Source organism: Podarcis bocagei, assembly GCF_964188305.1.
Source record: "Podarcis bocagei genome assembly, chromosome: 16".
Lineage (NCBI taxonomy): Eukaryota > Metazoa > Chordata > Lepidosauria > Squamata > Lacertidae > Podarcis > Podarcis bocagei.
The window spans coordinates 22,691,536-22,709,645 of record NC_138142.1 but is presented as its reverse complement, the minus strand read 5'-3'; the positions used below and the strand labels follow the sequence as shown (position 1 = coordinate 22,709,645).

Sequence of the window (18,110 nt, the reverse complement as noted above, 5' to 3'; positions counted from 1 at the left end):
AGGATGGGAACAAACCAAGAATTAGTTGGCTTAGCCTGCCATTGCCTCTGGCGCCACCTACTGTTGGCCTCCCTGCTTTCTGCCCTATCAGCAAACACCAGTCATCATGTCACCGTGGTCTCTCGCCTAGACAGCTTCCGATATTTCTGTCCCTCTAAAACTGGTAGGTAATGTTTTCTCTCCCCTCCAGCGCCCCCAACACCTTTTGCCCTTCTTTTCCAGGAACGCTCCTTTCCATGGGGTTTGGATTTGTGGAATACAAGAAACCAGAGCATGCTCAGAAAGCCCTCAAACAGCTACAGGTAATGGCCGAACGCCTCTTCTCTTCCACATGCAGAGAGTGGGGACTGTAGCTTGTTAAGAGTGCATGCTTGGTGTGCTGAAGGTCCTGAGTTCAATTCTTGGCCCCTCCAGTTTAAAAGGGACCAGGCGGCAAGAAAGGACCCTTCTCTGCCTGAGAGAGCTGCTGCCAGTCAGAGTAGGCAGTATTGGAGTAGATGGACAAATGGTCTGACCTGGCGTAAGTCTGCTTCCTAAGTTGGGGAAGGGCCATAGTGCAGTGGTAGATCATCTGCCTTGCATGCAGAAAGTCCCAGGTTCAATCCCTGGCCTCTCCAAATAGGGCCCTTGCCTTGAAACCCTGGAGGGCCACTGCCAGTCAGTGTAGACAATACTGAACTAGATGGACCAGTGGTCTGATTCTAGATATAAGGCGGCTTTGGGTGTCTTATACTTGGAGGTCTCTTGCATTCCCCCCCTTAGCAGTCTTTGCTTTCTTACAGGGTTGCTCTGTGGACGGTCATCAGCTGGAAGTGAAGATCTCCGAAAGAGCTGTCAAGTAAGTTCCTGACTTGGGAGTTGTACCTAGAATTGTCGAGTTGGAAAAGGGACCCCAGGGGTCATCCAGACCAACCCCCTGAAGTGCAGGAATCGAAACCTGCTCCTAGCTTTGCCCAAACTAAAGCTCCTGCTTTAAAAACAAGAACAAACCAACCCAATTTTATTGAAGTAAATTGAACAAATCAATACAATAAACATAACAGAAGTGCAAAAAAACCCTCAGCAGTGCAGTGTATCCGGGAGAGACTTAATTTCACGTTGCACAATGGAGAGGGAGTCCTGTCTGTGTGTGCATTTGTTGTATATGAGATAAAACCCCACCAAACAGCATGGTTTTTTCCCCAGGTCTTGCAGGCCATTTATGTTGCTTTTTCAGCTAGTTCTGAACTTGCCAGAATGGTGCATACTCTAGTTATCTCCCGCTTGGACTACTGCAATACTCTGTACGTGGGGCTACCTTTGAACGTGACTCATAACTACAACTAATCCAGAATGCGACAGCTAGACTGGTGACTGGGAGTGGCCACCAAGACCATGTAATACCAGTCCTGAAAGACCTACATTGGCTCCCAGGACATTTCTGAGCACAATTCAAAGTGTTGGTGCTGACCTTTAAAGCCCTAAATGGCCTCGGCCCAGTATACCTGAAGGAGCGTATCCACCCCCATCGTTCAGCCGGACAATGAGGTCCAGCTCCAAGGGCCTCCTGGCAATTCTCTCCCTGCAAGAAGTGAGGTTACAGGGAACCAGGCAGAGGGCCTTCTTGGTAGTGGCACCCTCCGTGTGGAATGTCCTCCCATCAGATGTCAAGGAAATAAGCAACTAGCTTACTTTTAAAAGACATCTGAAGGTAGCCCTGTTTAGGGAAGTTTTTAATGTTTAATGCTGTATTTTTTTTAACATTCGGTTGGGAGCTGCCCAGAGTAGCTGGGGAAACACAGTCAGATGGATGGGGTATAAATAATTTATTATTATTATTATTATTATTATTATTATTATTATTATTATTATTAATCATCATCATCATCATTATTATTACTACTATTATAACTCCACATATTTTTATACGAACTTGAAAGGTGCAAGTCCAGTAAGCTTTTTGCGTTTGGGGGCAGTTGAGGTTCCTGCAGCCGCCACCATCCACGTCAGGAGTTCCCAAGAGCCGAAACTTTTCAATGGATTCTCCTATTTGATGGACGTGTGGAGTTGGGCATCTTGTGCCAGCTGGCTTTGGCATCTATGCTGCCATTTCACCCCAGGGTGGTGATCTTGGTCTGGAGCAAAGCTGTACATTCTTGCACCCCGAGGAAACTTAGCAGTGCCAACATTGACAAAAACTCCTGTTAGTTGGGGAGGAGGCAGATCCTGGGGGTGATGGAGGGATGAGCTCACCCCTGTCTCTTTTGATCCACCAGGTCAGCTGCGGTCTCGGCCCGGAAGAAGCAAACTGGCAAGAAGCAAAAGAGCTCCAAGATCTTAGTGCGTAATATCCCCTTCCAGGCAACCGTGAAAGAAATCAGAGAGCTTTTCAGGTAAGGAGGTATTTCTTGTAGCCACATTCAATGTCCTGTGTCTTGGAAGTGCAACTGTTGGGATTGGTTAATTCTGTTCGTGTTAAAATCAACTAGCCCAGAGTGGGGTAAGGGCAGGTGTTGCTTAGCAACCAATCACTGCGGCATGATCCTCACATAGTGTGCTCTGATTGGCTGCGTCGTTCTGAGGGAGTTTTGTCTTTATACATTTCGTTGAATGTATTCCTGCTATGAACAAGGCCCGGAGTGAGACAGACTTACACCCCTGTCTTCTTCTTTCCCCCTCAAGTTATATGCTGTTCTTGTTCAGTTGGCTCAGTACAGTTCTATCACGATTGTCTTTCCTTTCTCCGGACTCCCGACTGTGTTATTTCACTGGCTTTTGCGGCTCCCTGGACTAGCAAAGGGCACGAGCTGTGGCTTTCGTTAGCCAAGTTGAACTGGCTGAAAACAAAGAGGGGTTGCCTTTAACAGGGTGTTGGGGTGGGTGTGATCTACCACTGCCTGTTATGGAATCGAGTACTCTCGTTCAGGGTTCCTACCTGCCACGATCTCTTCAATGATACGCCGTTCCACCTCTGCACCCCCTGGTTTCTGTCTTTCCCTTACAACAGTCTGGAAGAGACCCCATTGTTGGGTTGGAAAAGAGAGGCCCCCCTCTCCCTGCCACCCATTTGATGTCCTTGGGAGCTGCTGCCGATCAGTGTTGACAATATTGAGAGAGATGGACCCATTCGCCTAATTCGGGGCATCTTCCTCCCCTCGATTAGGCCCTTCCAGAACTGAGCAGGGAGGATGATGGAGACAAAGCTAACATTAGGTGGCTTTGCCATCTGCCATTGCTTCTGGGTCCACCTCCCTGCCTCCTGCCCCACCAGTCCCAGTGCACACCAGCTGCCTCGGGTTGTGATTCCTGCATTGCAAGGGGGTTTGACTGGATGACCTTTGGAGGGCCCCTCCCCACTCTTAACAAGCCTGTCCCCTTACCTGGTCAATCCCCTGGCAACGCCTCCCCAGGCAGGATTGGGCGATTGGGGCAAGCGGAGACCTCCAGGTATCTAACCTGGGGAGGATGAAGCCAGCCCGAACTACCAAGAGCCGCACTGGGATCCGTCTGGGCCGCATGTGACCACGCAAAAGGTGCCCCCTGTAATGGGAATTGGGGTTGCTCGTGCGTAAAGGATGCTGAAGTTCTAGGCAACGTTGCCTGGCTAAACCTTTCCCTGGCTGGACAGCCCTTTCTCCATGGCTGTGTCAGTCACTGGCAGAATCCGTCAGTGGGCGTTTCCTGAACTTCTTCCAACATAAAAATTCCTTGACGCCCAGTCTCCGCCTAGCCTCCCTGCGCGGAAGCGTTCTGCGCAGAGTAGGCGTAGCCAATGGAGGTCCTGGACTCTCCCCGCTGGTCTCTGTGGAAGAGTCTTGGAGCCCTCTCTCCGAAGTCCTTCCCTGGTCCCCTTCCTCCCCGGTGTCACGCTGATAACCTTCCCCAAAGGGAGTGTTCTCTCTCCCTCTGCTGGTCCCTTCTCCTGCATGGTCGGGGAGCCTTACCTCCACTCTTGGCTCCTATGGCAGTTCCCTGACACCCCCCATTTGACATGGGAGCAGTCATTGCGTGGACAGGCAGAGTCCCTCCAACCCCAGGCGATCCCCGAGCGGAATACTGACTCAAGACAACATGCTATGGGATTGAAATTGGCCACAACTTTATTAGGTTTCAGATGTAGGGAGACCTTGGCTTAGGCATTGGGTGTTTATCCTCCCCAGTCCCCAGCTGGGGATCTGGGAGACATCAGGGTTATCCAGAATGTGTGGGGATTGGGCTGGCTCTGGAGAACGTATGTTCAAGCAGAGAGCCCGCCCCCCGTCTCGCCGCCGTTGGAGGGGAGAGCAATGACAACCTCTCGGCGTATGGCCAAGACCCCTTTAACGGGGAACCCTGGTATCACCGTGGTTCTATGCTTTTTACACCCCTGTGAATCAAAGGGTTGTGTGGGTACCAACTGCTCTTCCTTTGCCGGACCGCCAGGGGGCACTCTTAGCCTTTGCTGGAGAGGAGAGCTCAAGCTCTCCCTGGAAGGCTCTTTGCTAGGCAATGATAGCTGCCGGTGGAGGTTAAAGGCTCTGGTCAGGTGGAGGTGGGAGAAACCAAGGTTCTTGTGTGTGCGGAAGCCGGCGTCTGTTGCCTTAACCTGCATCCTCAGAAATGGTTGTTGGCCTGGGCCAGGGATGCTCCCCCCTGTATTGATAATGGGAATGGCTGGAGAGACATTTCCTCTCCTCTGTGGGCACTTGCTATTTTTTCCCTTCTGTTTGAGCTGGAGGAAATGCTCATTTCCCCACCAGGATTTGCAAGCTTACAAATTAGGGGGGGGGGGTGCAAGATGGCAGAGGGAGAGGGAGCACAAAACGCACAGAGGATTTCGCTTCCCAGCTCGGAGCGAAAAGGGTTCCCTTCGCCTTTGTACCTTTCTCAGAAGCCACAAGCGTGGCTCAGAGCATCTCGGTGGACCCAAAAAACGCATGTGCCGTTTTCTCACCCTCCAGAACATTTTTATTTATTTTTTCAGTTTTGGGTTGTTGTTCCTGTGCTGACAGTGTGTAAAGACTTAGAATTTACCCAATGGTTTGGTTTTGGTTTTGATTTTGTTTGGGGACCTTCTGAGTACATGCCAGAATACAAAGACCAGCACCCCTTCTTGTCTCAGCAGATGTGAAACCCAGGAAAATTCAGGACTGGTGTCAAATCTCTCTCTTGTATTTCCTAGCGGGTGACTATTTCTGTCTCTTTTGCAATGACTGCTGCATTTTGAACTAAGTGAGGGCCGGAGGACTGGTGATGGCTGCTTTGCCCTTTGACTGCTCTGCCTGCTCTGAAAGATGGGGGAGAAGGCTCCCAGGCGCAATGAGCCGAGTGGGGCATCGGTGGAGTCCTTCCCTTTTGCATGACAGTGGCATATACCCATCCCTTTTTTTGCTTTGCGTATCTGCTTGTGGACAGGAGTTAGCAGTAATCTTGCAGTGTGTGGGGGGGAGAGAAACATTGGGATTGGGGAACAAGGGGTTAAAGAGCGCTTGGCCAGTGTCCCATTTTAGAAGAACCAGGGGGGTAGGAGCTGCTTCCTTGCTCGCTCCCTCGGCTAACCACCCATTAGTCTGAATAGGTTCCCGGCGTGCAAAAAAAGGCTCCTCTGAGCATGTGCAGAGTGCCTTTCCCTCCCCCATTGAGTAAGGGACAGTCAAAAGCAAGAGAGCAAAGTTGGCAGGAGCAGAAGCTTCATTCAGTCCCCATCCCACGTTTAGAACTGCGATTCTAGTGCAGGTATAGTATGGAGAGAAATGAATGAAGTAGGAAAAGGTAGTCCTTGGGATCAGAGGTTATTTTAGGAGCCAGGGAGGAAAGCCACTAGGGTGGGGGTGGTGGTGGTCATAGTTCAGTGTCAGAGCACTTTCTCTGCCCGTAGACCCCAGTTCAGTTCTTGGCATCTTCAGGGGGAAAGGGTCAGGTACTAGGTGACAGGAAAAGACCCTTCTCTGGCTGAAACTCTGGAGAGCCACTGCCAGTCAGAATTATCAATGCCCTGCTTGATTCACAAGTGCTCTGACCTGGTTTAAAGAACAAAGGAAGATCTCCAGGTGCTTTAAATGGTTTATTATAGGCCCAGAGCATTTTTACGTGGGGTGGGTGGGTGGGTGGAGGGAAATCATTTATCAGCATACAAACAACATAAAGGGAGGGGAAAGATAATTGGTTCGAAATACAATAGAGCAAAACTTGGAAAATGCAGAGCGTTGAAGGAGGAAGGTGGAAGAATGGTGCTCTTTCTCGCTTCATCTTTCAGCTCTATGTGCTTTTCAAGGCTCAGGTTAACTCTTCCGGGTGAGGCTCTTGCTCAGATCCATACAAAAGTAATTTTGTGGGCGCTTTCTCTCTCTCTTCTGTCTCAAGGTGTGGGGTCCGTGTGTGTGTATTGGAGCGAGTGAGAGAAATGACCAGAGTGGGTGGCACCCCCGTGGTACGACCTCAAAAATCCAACTGTGCCCATTGACCTAAAACGTGGGTGACTCCTAGAGCAAGGACTCTAAATGGATGGAGCTGTATGTGATTCTCAGGGACCCTCCTGCATGCCACACCCTCCCCCCTTGAAACTTTGCACATTGAGCTTGTAGGTCTGCAAGACAATGCTACCCATGTTCAGCTCAATGTGCCTGGAAATCACCCCTTTGATTAGGAACCTGAAAACTTGGGAGAGGATGAAACCTTGCAGCACCATTTCCCATCACCATTTCCCCTTACGAGAGATGGCGCCCCCGGGTTTCTCCGTCCTCCACCAGTCACGGACTGTGGGCCGGGGGGGAGGGGTGGCAGTATTAATCCGGGAAGATTGTTCCTTCAGGGCTCTACCATCGCCATCGATCCCCGGCATTGAATGTGTTGGCCTAGTGTGGGGCTCCGAGGAGAGCTTGGCTGTCTGGCTGGTGTACCGGCCACCTAGCGCACCAGCAGCCACCCTGTCAGGCCTGCTGGAGGCGGTGGCTGGCTGGGCCTTGGAGTTCCCTAACCTATTGGTATTGGGAGACTTCAACTTCCACGCTGATGCCACTCCCTCCTCACAGGCTCTGGACCTGGTGTCTTCCATGGCGACACTAGGGCTCTCCCAGTTTGTTTCGGGCCCCACACATCAAGCAGGCCACACGCTGGATTTGATCTTTGGCGCCGGTATAGATGTGATCATGTCTCCTTCGATGAAGGTGCCATGGTCTGATCACTACGCTCTGAAAGCCAGGATTGACTTTCCACCCCCACCCTGCTTAGGTGGCGAGCCGATTTGGGCTCGCCCGCGGAGGCTGATGGACCCGGATAGATTCCGTCAAGCCTTGCGGGACCATGCTCCCCCTGGTGACTCATTGACTGAGCTTGTTGAGGGCTGGAATACCCAGCTCCTGGCAGCCATCGATGAGATCGCACCTAAGCGCCCTCTGCGACCCCGCAGAAACCGGGCTCCCTGGTTTACCGAGGAGCTTCGGAAAATGAAGCGGGACCTCAGACGGCTAGAGCGAGTATGGCGGGGTGCCCGTGACGGAGCCTCAAGAACATCTTATAGGGTTTTTATGAAAACCTATGAGATGGCAGTGAAGGCTGCTAAGAAGTCTTACTTCTCGGCCTCCATTGCATCCGCTAGCTCTCGCCCGGCGCAATTATTTAGTATAATTCGGTCTTTAACGTCCCTTGAAGGACAGCCAAATTTAAATAACAATCTGACACACAGCTGTGAGGCATTTGCGAGCTTTTTTGCGGAGAAGGTCCTGTTGCTCCGCCATGACCTCCCTGCCAATTTGGATACAATAAAGGAACTGGAGGCCCCTCGACTGTCCTCGGGTCCAGTATTGGACCACTTTGACCGGATATCTCCAGCCGATGTGGACAGATTCCTCCAAGCTGGAAAGCCCACCACCTGTCCTCTGGACCCGTGCCCGTCATGGCTGATTAGAGCGTGTCCAGACGAGGTGCGGGGCCCCCTGGGGGATATAATCAATTTGTCCCTTGGCACCGGGATATTCCCAGGGGAACTGAAGGAGGCGGTGGTGCGTCCGCTCTTAAAGAAAACATCATTAGATCCCTCAGATCTATCCAATTACCGCCCGGTCTCGAATCTTCCATTCCTGGGTAAGGTGATTGAGAGAGCGGTTGCTGAACAGCTTGGTAGGTTTCTGGATGAAACATCTGCTCTGGACCCATTCCAGTCCGGCTTCCGCGCTGGTCATGGGACTGAGACGGCTTTGGTCGCCCTAACAGATGATCTCCGCAGACAGCTGGATCGAGGCGGGTCGGGGCTGCTGATTCTTCTAGATCTGTCAGCAGCCTTTGACATGGTCGATCACGAACTCCTGGACCACCGCCTTGCCGACGTGGGGATCCAGGGCACAGTCCTTCAATGGCTGCGCTCGTTTCTCTCTGGTCGGGGACAGAGGGTGGCGCTTGGGGGGGAATTGTCATCACGCCACTCCTTGGTGTGTGGAGTGCCTCAGGGTGCAATTCTCTCCCCGATGCTTTTTAACATCTTTATGCGCCCCCTCGCCCAGCTTGTCCGGAGTTTTGGGCTGGGTTGCCATCAGTATGCTGATGACACCCAACTCTATCTGTTGATGGATGGCCATCCTGACTCGGCCCCAGACACACTGACCAGATGTCTGGAAGCTGTGGCTGGATGGTTACGTGGGAGCCGGTTGAAGTTAAATCCTTCGAAGACAGAGGTCCTCTGGCTGGGGCGGGACGATATGGGATCGAGGGGGCAACTCCCATCTCTTGCGGGGGTGCAATTAGTGCCAGCACCGTCCGTTAAGAGTTTGGGTGTAATCTTCGATACCTCCCTCTCTATGGAGTCGCAGATTACAGCTATAACAAAGGCGGCATTTTTTCATCTCCGCCAAGCTAAGCAGTTGGCCCCTTATCTCTCTCGTCCTGACCTAGCCACTGTGATCCATGCGACGGTCACCTCCAGACTGGATTATTGTAACTCGCTCTACGTGGGGCTGCCCTTGAGACTGACCCAGAAACTCCAGCGGGTGCAGAATGCCGCGGCGAGACTCCTTATGGGGTCTTCGCTGCGAGAGCACATTCATCCGGTATTATACCAGCTGCACTGGCTCCCGGTGGAGTACAGGATCAGGTTTAAGGTGCTGGTTTTAACCTTTAAAGCCCTATACGGCCTAGGACCCTCGTACCTACGGGACCGCCTCTCCTGGTATGCCCCACAGAGAAACCTACGGTCTGCAAATAATAACATCCTCAAGGTCCCAGGCCTCAGAGAGGTTAGGCTGGCCTCAACTAGAGCCAGGGCCTTCTCGGCTGCAGCTCCAAACTGGTGGAATGCTCTGTCAAAAGAGACTAGGGCCCTGCGGGACCTGACATCTTTCCGCAGGGCCTGCAAGACAGAGTTGTTCCGCCAGGCCTTTGGTCAGGGCGCAGCCTGACTCCCTCCTCTGGCAACCTGCACATAATTCTACTTAATTGGTTGCCATCAATTTGATTTAATTAATTTTTATAATGAAATATTTTTAGATTGTGTGATTATTTGATTGATTATTTTATTGTTGTTAGCCGCCCTGAGCCCGGCTTTGGCTGGGGAGGGCGGGATATAAATAAAATTTATTATTATTATTATTATTATTATTATCAGTGTAGACACTGCTAACTTAGATGGATCAATGGTCTGGCTTGATAGAAGCTATATTCTCATGTGGTTTCATGATGAGAGCATGTGCGAATTTTGTATGGGACCTAGCCACAGAGACCCTTGGAATCTCACTCCCATTATCCTGGGTTTCTGTTGATATGGGGGTGGGGAACCAGGTTTTCTTTTGCTTGTGCGTAGCTCCAGGTAATATCAACTGGTAATTTATTCTGCTTTTATTTGCTTATTTGGAGTTTTAAGGATTTGGGAAATTTCTGACTCTTATGAAAACCTCTGCCTTTTACTGTTATTAAGCTCTGCGCATGCAATCTGTGATTGCTGGCTTTCATGCTGCATTTTGATTCTATGGTCTATGTCTTTTGTTACCTAATTGTGTTCTTAACTTCTGCTGAAGTACACCCAGAGATTTTTTGTCATTGGACAGCATCTAAGTATCTTAAACAAATAATTGCTCAGCTGTGTTTGGCGGTTTAGGTAGCCATAGCTTAGACCAATATTATTTTGCTTAAAACATCGAAATGTTTATTGTTATTTATTTATTAAAATGCTTGAAGATCGCTGTTCATCAGAAAAGAAATCAAAGCGATTATGACAGAGGTATATATCTATACCATGAAAAACCATGTAAACATTTAAAATCAGATATCGAGTAACTGTTACATGCAGATGTTTTCTGAATTGCCCGTGCATATAAGCTTGGCGATAGAAAAGCTTTCAGCAGGAGTTTAAAGACTAAAGCAGAAACACTGTTGGCAGAGTATTCCACAGGACTGCCAATAATCTCAGTGACTGAGTTGACATGTAAGGGTTAAGCCGATCCCTAAGGTACCCTGGACCTACTGTATTTTTTGCTCTATAAGACTCACTTTTTCCCTCCTTAAAAGTATGGGGAAATGTGTGTGCGTCTTATGGAGCGAATGCAGGCTGCGCAGCTCTCCCAGAAGCCAGAACAGCAAGAGGGATTGCTGCTTTCACTGCACAGCGATCCCTCTCGCTGTTCTGGCTTCTGAGATTCAGAATATTTTTTTTCTTGTTTTCCTCCTCCAAAAACTAGGTGCGTCTTGTGGTCTGGTGCGTCTTATAGAGCGAAAAATACGGTAAGTTGTTCAGGCTTTGTAGTAACACAAGACCTTGAACCTGTATTGGTGGTAGATGGGCAGCCTGTGCAAATATTTTGGCAATGGGGTCAGCTATGTGCCCCATCAGCTGTCTGGCCACCACGTTCTGTATCAGCTGGAGCTTCCGAACCAGGCCCAAGGGCAGCCCATTGCAGTAGCAGACCCTCCAAGTGTCCCTATTTTCCAGTAAGATGTGGGGGATATAAATAGTAAAATCATCATTATGTAATGGGACATCCCTATTTTCATCGGAGGAATATTGGAGGGTATGCAGTAGTCCAGCCTCAAGGTTATGTTGACATCTGCAGGTGTGGAAGTCGGTGTGCTGGACTGGCCTAGTTAATGGACTGGATGAGAGCCAATAAAGTGAAGCTCAATCCAGAAAAGGCTGAGGCACTGTTAGTGGGCAGTTCCCTTCACCAGGTGTCTGAGACGTTGCCTGCTCTTAATAATAATATTAATAATTTTATTATTCGTATCCTGCCCATCTGATTGGGTTGCCACTCTGGGTGGCTTCCAACGTATATAAAAACATAATACAGTCGTACCTCGGGTTAAGTACTTAATTCGTTCCGGAGGTCCGTTCGTAACCTAAAACTGTTCTTAACCTGAAGCACCACTTTAGCTAATGGGGCCTCCTGCTGCTGCCGCGCTGCCGGAGCACGATTTCTGTTCTCATCCTGAAGCAAAGTTCTTAACCTGAAGCACTATTTCTGAGTTAGCAGAGTCTGTAACCTGAAGCATATGTAACCTGAGGTACCACTGTAAAACTTTAAACATTAAAAACTTCCCGATACAGGGCTGCCTTCAGATGTCCTCTAAAGCTTGTATAGTTACTTATCTCCATGACATCTGATGGATGGATGTTCCACAGGGCGGGTGCCACTACCGAGAAGGCCCTCACTGCCTGGTTCCCTGTAACCTCACTTCTCGCAGTGAGGGAACTGCTAGAAGGCCCTTGGAGCTGGATCTCAGTGTCTGGGCTGCTCTTAATGCGGTTGCACACCCTCTGAAGAGCGGGTCCGTAATTTGGGGCTACTACTGGATCCATCTCTGTCGCTTGAGGCTCAGGTAGCCTCTGTGACCCAGCTGCACCCCTTTCTGGACGGGGATAGCCTAACCTCTGGGTTAGATTGCCGCAATGCGAGATATGTGGGGACAGTTTGGAAACTTCAGCTGGTGCAGAATTCAGCAGCTAGGCTGCTCACAGGGGCAAGGCAGTTTCAGCATATAACGCCAAACCTGGTCTGAGTGCACTGGCTGCCAGCTAGTTTTTTTCCCCTTCTCTTTTTTGTTCCATGCACAGAGGAGCCCAGACCCACAGATAACAGCCTCGCTCCAGAGAACAAGGAGTCTTGCTGTCAGTTGTTTGTGCCAGGCAGCTCCTTCACTCTGGGCTTTAGAGCAAAGATATATATTCCAGAAGAGCATCTAAACAAAACTCAGCAGTGGCTTCGTTTCCCTCCTGCAAAACACACGCACACTGAAATGAACACTTCTCAGAAGTAGTTTTTCTCCTCCTGCGGTGACTGCAATCGAAATGGCAGTGGGCAAAGGATTTTTCTAGCTGGCAGCAGAATTGAAAACTCTCCCTGGTAGTTTTAGGTGCAAATGCAGGCAGACGGTGGCTGAGTTCTTAAAATGCCTAATATATATTTGTGGTGTGTGTGTGTGTGTCTGTCTGTCTCTTCAGCCAAGTTCTGAGACAGCTGGCACCAGCTGGTCCCATTCTGGCACGGACAGACCAGAGTCGAAAGAATCAGAGGCAGGTGATGTTGTCAAAGGTAGGCTGGCAGTCAGGTTCCCAATCGGCAAGGGAAGGCGAAGGAAGGGCGGTCGAAGAAAGTAAGAAGAGGGTTCTGGATTAGGCCAGTGGGCCCATGTAGACCCACACCCTGTTCTCACAGTAGCCAACCAGATGCCCGTGAGAAACCTGCAAAACAGGACCTGACACTAGAGCCCTCTCCCCTCCTGCAGTTTGCAGCAACCTTTTTTCAGGTGCATCACTGCTTTCGACCACGGAGGCAGAGGACAGCCATCATGGCCACTGATAACCCCTCTCCTCCATGAATTTGTCCAATCCTCTTTTAAAGCCATCTAAGTTGGTAGCCATCGCTGCCTCCTGCAGAAGCGAGTTCCATAGTTTAACTAAAAAAAGTCCCTTTTTCTTATCCTCCCTGAATCTTCTGCTTTGCATGCGGCTCCAGGCATCTCCTTGGTTAGCGTTGGGAAGAATTCCTGCCTGAGAGTCCAGGGAGCTGCTGGCAGTCAGTGTAATAATAATAATAATAATAATAATAATAATAATAATAATAATAATAATAATAATAATAATAATATATTTATACCCCGCTCATCTGGCTGGGTTTCCCCATCCACTCAGGGTGGCTCCCAACCGAATGTTAAAAACACAATACATCATTAAACATTAAAAACTTCCCTAAACAGGGCTGCCTTCAGATGTCTTTTAAAAGTCAGATAGTTGTTTATTTCCTTAACATCTAATGGGAGGGTGTTCTACAGGGCGGGCACCACTACCAAGAAGGCCCTCTGCCTGGTTCCCTGTAACTTTGCTTCTCACAGTGAGGGAACCGCCTGGTATGTCCCACAGAGAAATTTACGGTCTGCAAATAAAAACATCCTGAAGATCCCAGGCCACAGAGAGGTTAGGCTGGCCTCAACTAGAGCCAGGGCTTTCTCGGCCGCGGCTCCAGTCTGGTGGAATGCTCTGTCACAAGAGACTAGGGCCCTGCGGGACCTGACATCTTTCCGCAGGGCCTGCAAGACAGAGCTGTTCCACCAGGCCTTTGGTCAGGGCGCAGCCTGACCCCCTCCTCTGGCAATCTGCACAGAATTTTGCTTAATGGTTGCCATCAATTTGATTTTAATTTGATTTTAATTAATTTTATAATGAATCTTTTTAGAATGTTGGATTATTTTGATTGTTGTTAGCCGCCCTGAGCCCAGCTTCGGCTGGGGAGGGCGGGATATAAATAAAATTTATTATTATTATTATTAAGGCCCTCGGAGCTGGACCTCAGTGTCTGGGCTGAACGATGGGGGTGGAGACACTCCTTCAGGTATACTGGGCTAAGGCCGTTGAGGGCTTAAAAGGTCAGCACCAACACTTTGAATTGTGCTCGGAAACGTCCTGGGAGCCAATGTAGGTCTTTCATGACCAGTGTAATATGGTCACGACGGCCACTCCCAGTCACCAGTCTGGAGAGCATCGCACAAATCCGCAGATGACATTACTGATCTTCATTGGCTGTCTAGGAGTTCTAGTGTCATGAGAAAAGGAGAATAACTTTGTCCACTTTCTCTACGCATTGCAGAATTTTATCAACTTCTGTCACGTTGCCTCTTGGCTCTCCTTTTCTCTAAACTAAAAACACTGTGACATTGTTCATTTGCTCATCGTCTTTTCTCTGCGGAAGGTGTGCTGGTTGGGTCCATAGGCAGTGGGCAGGTGAGAAGGCAGTGGAGATAACAGAAGGAAGAGAGGGTAGGCTCATTCGGAAGGAGAAGAGACCCACAGGTAGAGAGCATCTTGCCCAATGACCCCCATTCTCGCACCCAACTCACAACAACAACCTGGGACCGTCTCCGGTGCTCCCCACAAATTTCCCAAACTTGCCGGTGTTCATGCCGTGGCCCTGCTAGAGAGCTGCAGCAGTGCAAGGGTTAAAAGAGGCGAACGGAGGAAACAAGGTATTTCAGACTCTCATTATTCACTGCCAGCTTTCCCCAAAATGGTATTAATTTCGTGCTGTCACGCAGGACTGCATCGTGTCTGTTCCAGTGGAGCCTAGCAGGGGCTGGGTGGGGAAGGTGCACACGGCCTCCCTGCCAAATGGATGGTTTTTTCTTTCTTTCTTTTTTTCTTTCTTGAAGGAGCAGCTTTGGCTGTTTAAAAGGGGGTGGGGGATTTATTTATTTATTTTGCTTCCTCCCCATCCTGAGTACCTTTAACCTGGGAAGCTGATGGGGTTGGGTGACTTGTGTTGTGCTTCTCCCTTCAAATTTTCCCCCACCCCCTCTTAGCTACACAACTGGTTACTCCAAAATTTCATGGCAGGTTGCAGGGAAGGCGTATCCTCTTGAGAAATTAGGTGCTGTTGTATTTTACAGTGGTACCTCAGGTTGCATACACTTCAGGTTACAGACTCCGCTAACCCAGAAATAGTGCTTCAGGTTAAGAACTTTGCTTCAGGATGAGAACAGAAATCGGGCTCCGGCAGCACGGCAGCAGGAGGAGGCCCCAATGGCTAAAGTGGTGCTTTAGGTTAAGAACAGTTTCAGGTTAAGAACAGACCTCTGGAATGAATTAAGTACTTAACCAGAGGTACCACTGTACTTGCATTTAACCTCTTACACCAAGGTAACACCCAGCTCCATATATTTATCTGAGATGAGTAAGGAACCCTGTGGGACAGTGGTTCCCAATGGGCTAAAGTTCTGTGGGCCCCCTGTTTTTCAAAATCCAAGCCATGGACCCATTACTTTTCAAAATTTTGATATCTCTGTGGTAGTTTTTGTTATGTTACGTGAATGGTGCCACGGACCCCCTGTGGTTTGTGGACCAGCACTTGGGAACCAGTGCTGTAGGAGACTACAACACCCGCCCTCATAAGCTGTTATGTATGGTCTTTCTACCCCTTAAAAATTCCCCCCTTTGTAGACTGCAATTTTACCTATGGTTCCCTGAGGACTAGAACCATGCCTACATGGCTGTACGGAGAATAAGTAGTCAGCATGCTGCTCTCTGGATGTGGGACTGCAACTCTAATCATCCTTGACTGTTGGCCACGCTGGCTGAGGCTGATGGGAACTTGAAGCTGCCATTGTATTGGCTAGCCCTCGTGTAGAGAAAGACCAGTCCGATTTTCCTACCTCTTCTGCATGTATTTATTTATGTTCTCGTCCCTAAGCATTTACTGGGTTGTCCTGTGTTTTGGCTACAGGTAGGAGATAAAATCTTCTTTCCTTTATGTAAACAAAAACTTCCTGTATGAATAAAACAAGCATATCAAGGAGAAGATTAAATCTTTTTCCGTATCTGTGTTTGTATTTTATATATGCTAGCTGACAGTACTTCCTGGCATTGCGCAAGAATTCTTAGAAACCAAAAAACACTGAGATTTATACGTGGATAATTATTTGTATAGCTTCTTAATAGGGCTGGGCGATATATCTTCCAAAACTGTTTTGAAGTTCATATCTTGATATCTGTTTCATATTTTTTGACATGGCAATATATTGCGAATCATGATGTGTCGTCCAAAACTGGTTTCAAGTCCATATCATGATATGGGTTTCATAATGTTTGACCTGGCAATATATTGCGAATCATGATGTGTGCATGCTATGCAAAAATCACAATGTGGGAGAAACCGTGAAGCCAGATAATGCCTCTACATAGCTCCATCCTTATTTCAGACACTGTGATCTATTGGTATATCATGATGTTTAGGTGATGATATATTGCGATATTGAAAACCAGTATCGCCCAGCCCTACTTCTTAATGCCAGGGAGACAATGACACCTATTTTCATTCTAAGGTTGTTGGGTATGGCATACAATCCTGCCAAATTTTGTTAAAAGCATTGGAGTTTTGAAAGGTTCGGGTTTGCCATCTTGCTTCAAAATGGCGTCCAATTTGTAGCCGAACATAGAGGATAACCTGTTCCTCAGTCTCAGGAACCATCACGCCAAATTTTGTTACAATATCATTATGAGTTGTCTGAATGCATAGGAATTAGATAGACAGACAAAGAAACTTCAAAATCTATGGATAATTATAGATGTGGATGATTGAGGAGGATGTTGTAGATGATAGACATGAATAAGGTCAGCTTTGAATTTGACCTGAAGAAGCTGAATGTTAGGAGATTCAGGATAGATGAAAGCAAGTTTGTCACACACTGCGTAGTTGAACTATGGAACTCACTTCCACAAGAGGTAGTGATGACAGCCAAGACAGACCTAGGCAGCATCTTAAAAAGCAGATACATCACCTTGCTGACAAAGGTCCATATAGTTAAAGCTATGGTTTTCCCAGTAGTGATGTATGGAAGTGAGAGCTGGACCATAAAGTAGGCTGATCGCCGAAGAATTGATGCTTTTGAATTATGGTGCTGGAGGAGACTCTTGAGAGTCCCATGGACTGCAAGAAGATCAAACCCATCCGTTCTGAAGGAAATCAGCCCTGAATGCTCACTGGAAGGACAGAACGTAAAGCTGAGGCTCCAGTACTTTGGCCACCTCATGAGAAGAGAAGAATCCCTGGAAAAGACCCTGTTGTTGGGAAAGATTAAGGGCACAAGGAGAAGGGGATGACAGAGGACGAGATGGTTGGATAGTGTTCTCGAAGCTACGAACATGAGTTTGACCAAACTGCGGGAGGCAGTGGAAGACAGGAGTGCCTGGCGTGCTCTGGTCCATGGGGTCATGAAGAGTCGGACACGACTAAATGACTAAACAACAACAGCCACAATGGCTGCATTCTACCTTCCCTGAGCAAGCCAGTATGCTTCTGAAGACCAGCTGCTGGTCTTCAGCAGTGGGAGAGAACCTTTGCCCCACCCTCACCACCTGCTTGTGGGCTTCCCATTGGAACACCTGGTTGGTCACTGCAAGTGACCAAGATGCTGGACTAAATAGTCCTTTGGTCTGAGCTAGGAGGGCTGCTCTGGGCTTCTTATGGTCTGGATTTGTCCACAACAAATCTCAGAATCCAGCCTCATTTGGTAAGCCACAACCTCTCAAAGCTTCAATTACCCCACCTGCATAATGGAAACAAGAGTTGATCTCTTCTGCAGGGATGTTTGGAGCACCAACGCAATGTCTTCAACTATCTCCCTGTGGTGGCCACCACTCTTCCTCCACCTGGTACCCCTTTGTGTTTGTGTGTGTCCACCACCGACGATTAAGTGTTTATGCCGCATCTTTAACATTTGCTTGGATATTTCCTTTTTATCCCTAAGCTACTCAAATTGGGGGGGGGGGTGAGCAGCTACATCCCCACACCTTTCCCCATGCCCCCTTGTTTTGTATCTCATTTTCGCACTATCATCGAGCTCTCCCCCCTCCTTCTCCAGCTCCTGTTTGCAAGGCTGTTTTGACAGCTTCTGTCAGTAAAGTGCAGCTGGCTGCCATCACCTCTTATTGGCTGCAGACACCTCTGGCATCATGCTGAATATGATTAAAATGTGATTAATGGCGGAGGGGAGGAGGCGAAGTAGGTGCTCCCCACTCCCACCCCAAACAAGCACCTTGCAACACCACCATCTTAAACTGTTTCAAAGGCCGCTAGGGCTGTTTGTATTTCTCCAAGCGCTGGGGCCCAGGGAAGAAATAAACAATAGGATGTGTGCTAATGGCCCTTGGATAGTCTTTTCACATCACTGCTTTCGGGGTGGCG

At 48.8% G+C, this 18,110-nt stretch overlaps 1 protein-coding gene across 2 annotated transcripts in view; it reads left to right on the top strand.

Moving 5' to 3' along the window:
- The window catches only part of RBM19 (RNA binding motif protein 19), a 107,507-nt gene that overhangs the window by 26,099 nt on the left and 63,298 nt on the right, over positions 1 to 18,110 (top strand). Inside the window, exons 19-21 of one of the 2 annotated variants that reach the window (XM_081175258.1) lie at positions 223 to 302; positions 783 to 838; positions 2,256 to 2,372. In XM_081175258.1, the coding sequence (XP_081031384.1) occupies positions 223 to 302; positions 783 to 838; positions 2,256 to 2,372 (253 nt within the window). Of the gene's footprint in view, positions 1 to 222; positions 303 to 782; positions 839 to 2,255; positions 2,373 to 18,110 lie in introns of those variants that run through there. The other variant, XR_014003115.1, reaches the window with a different exon arrangement.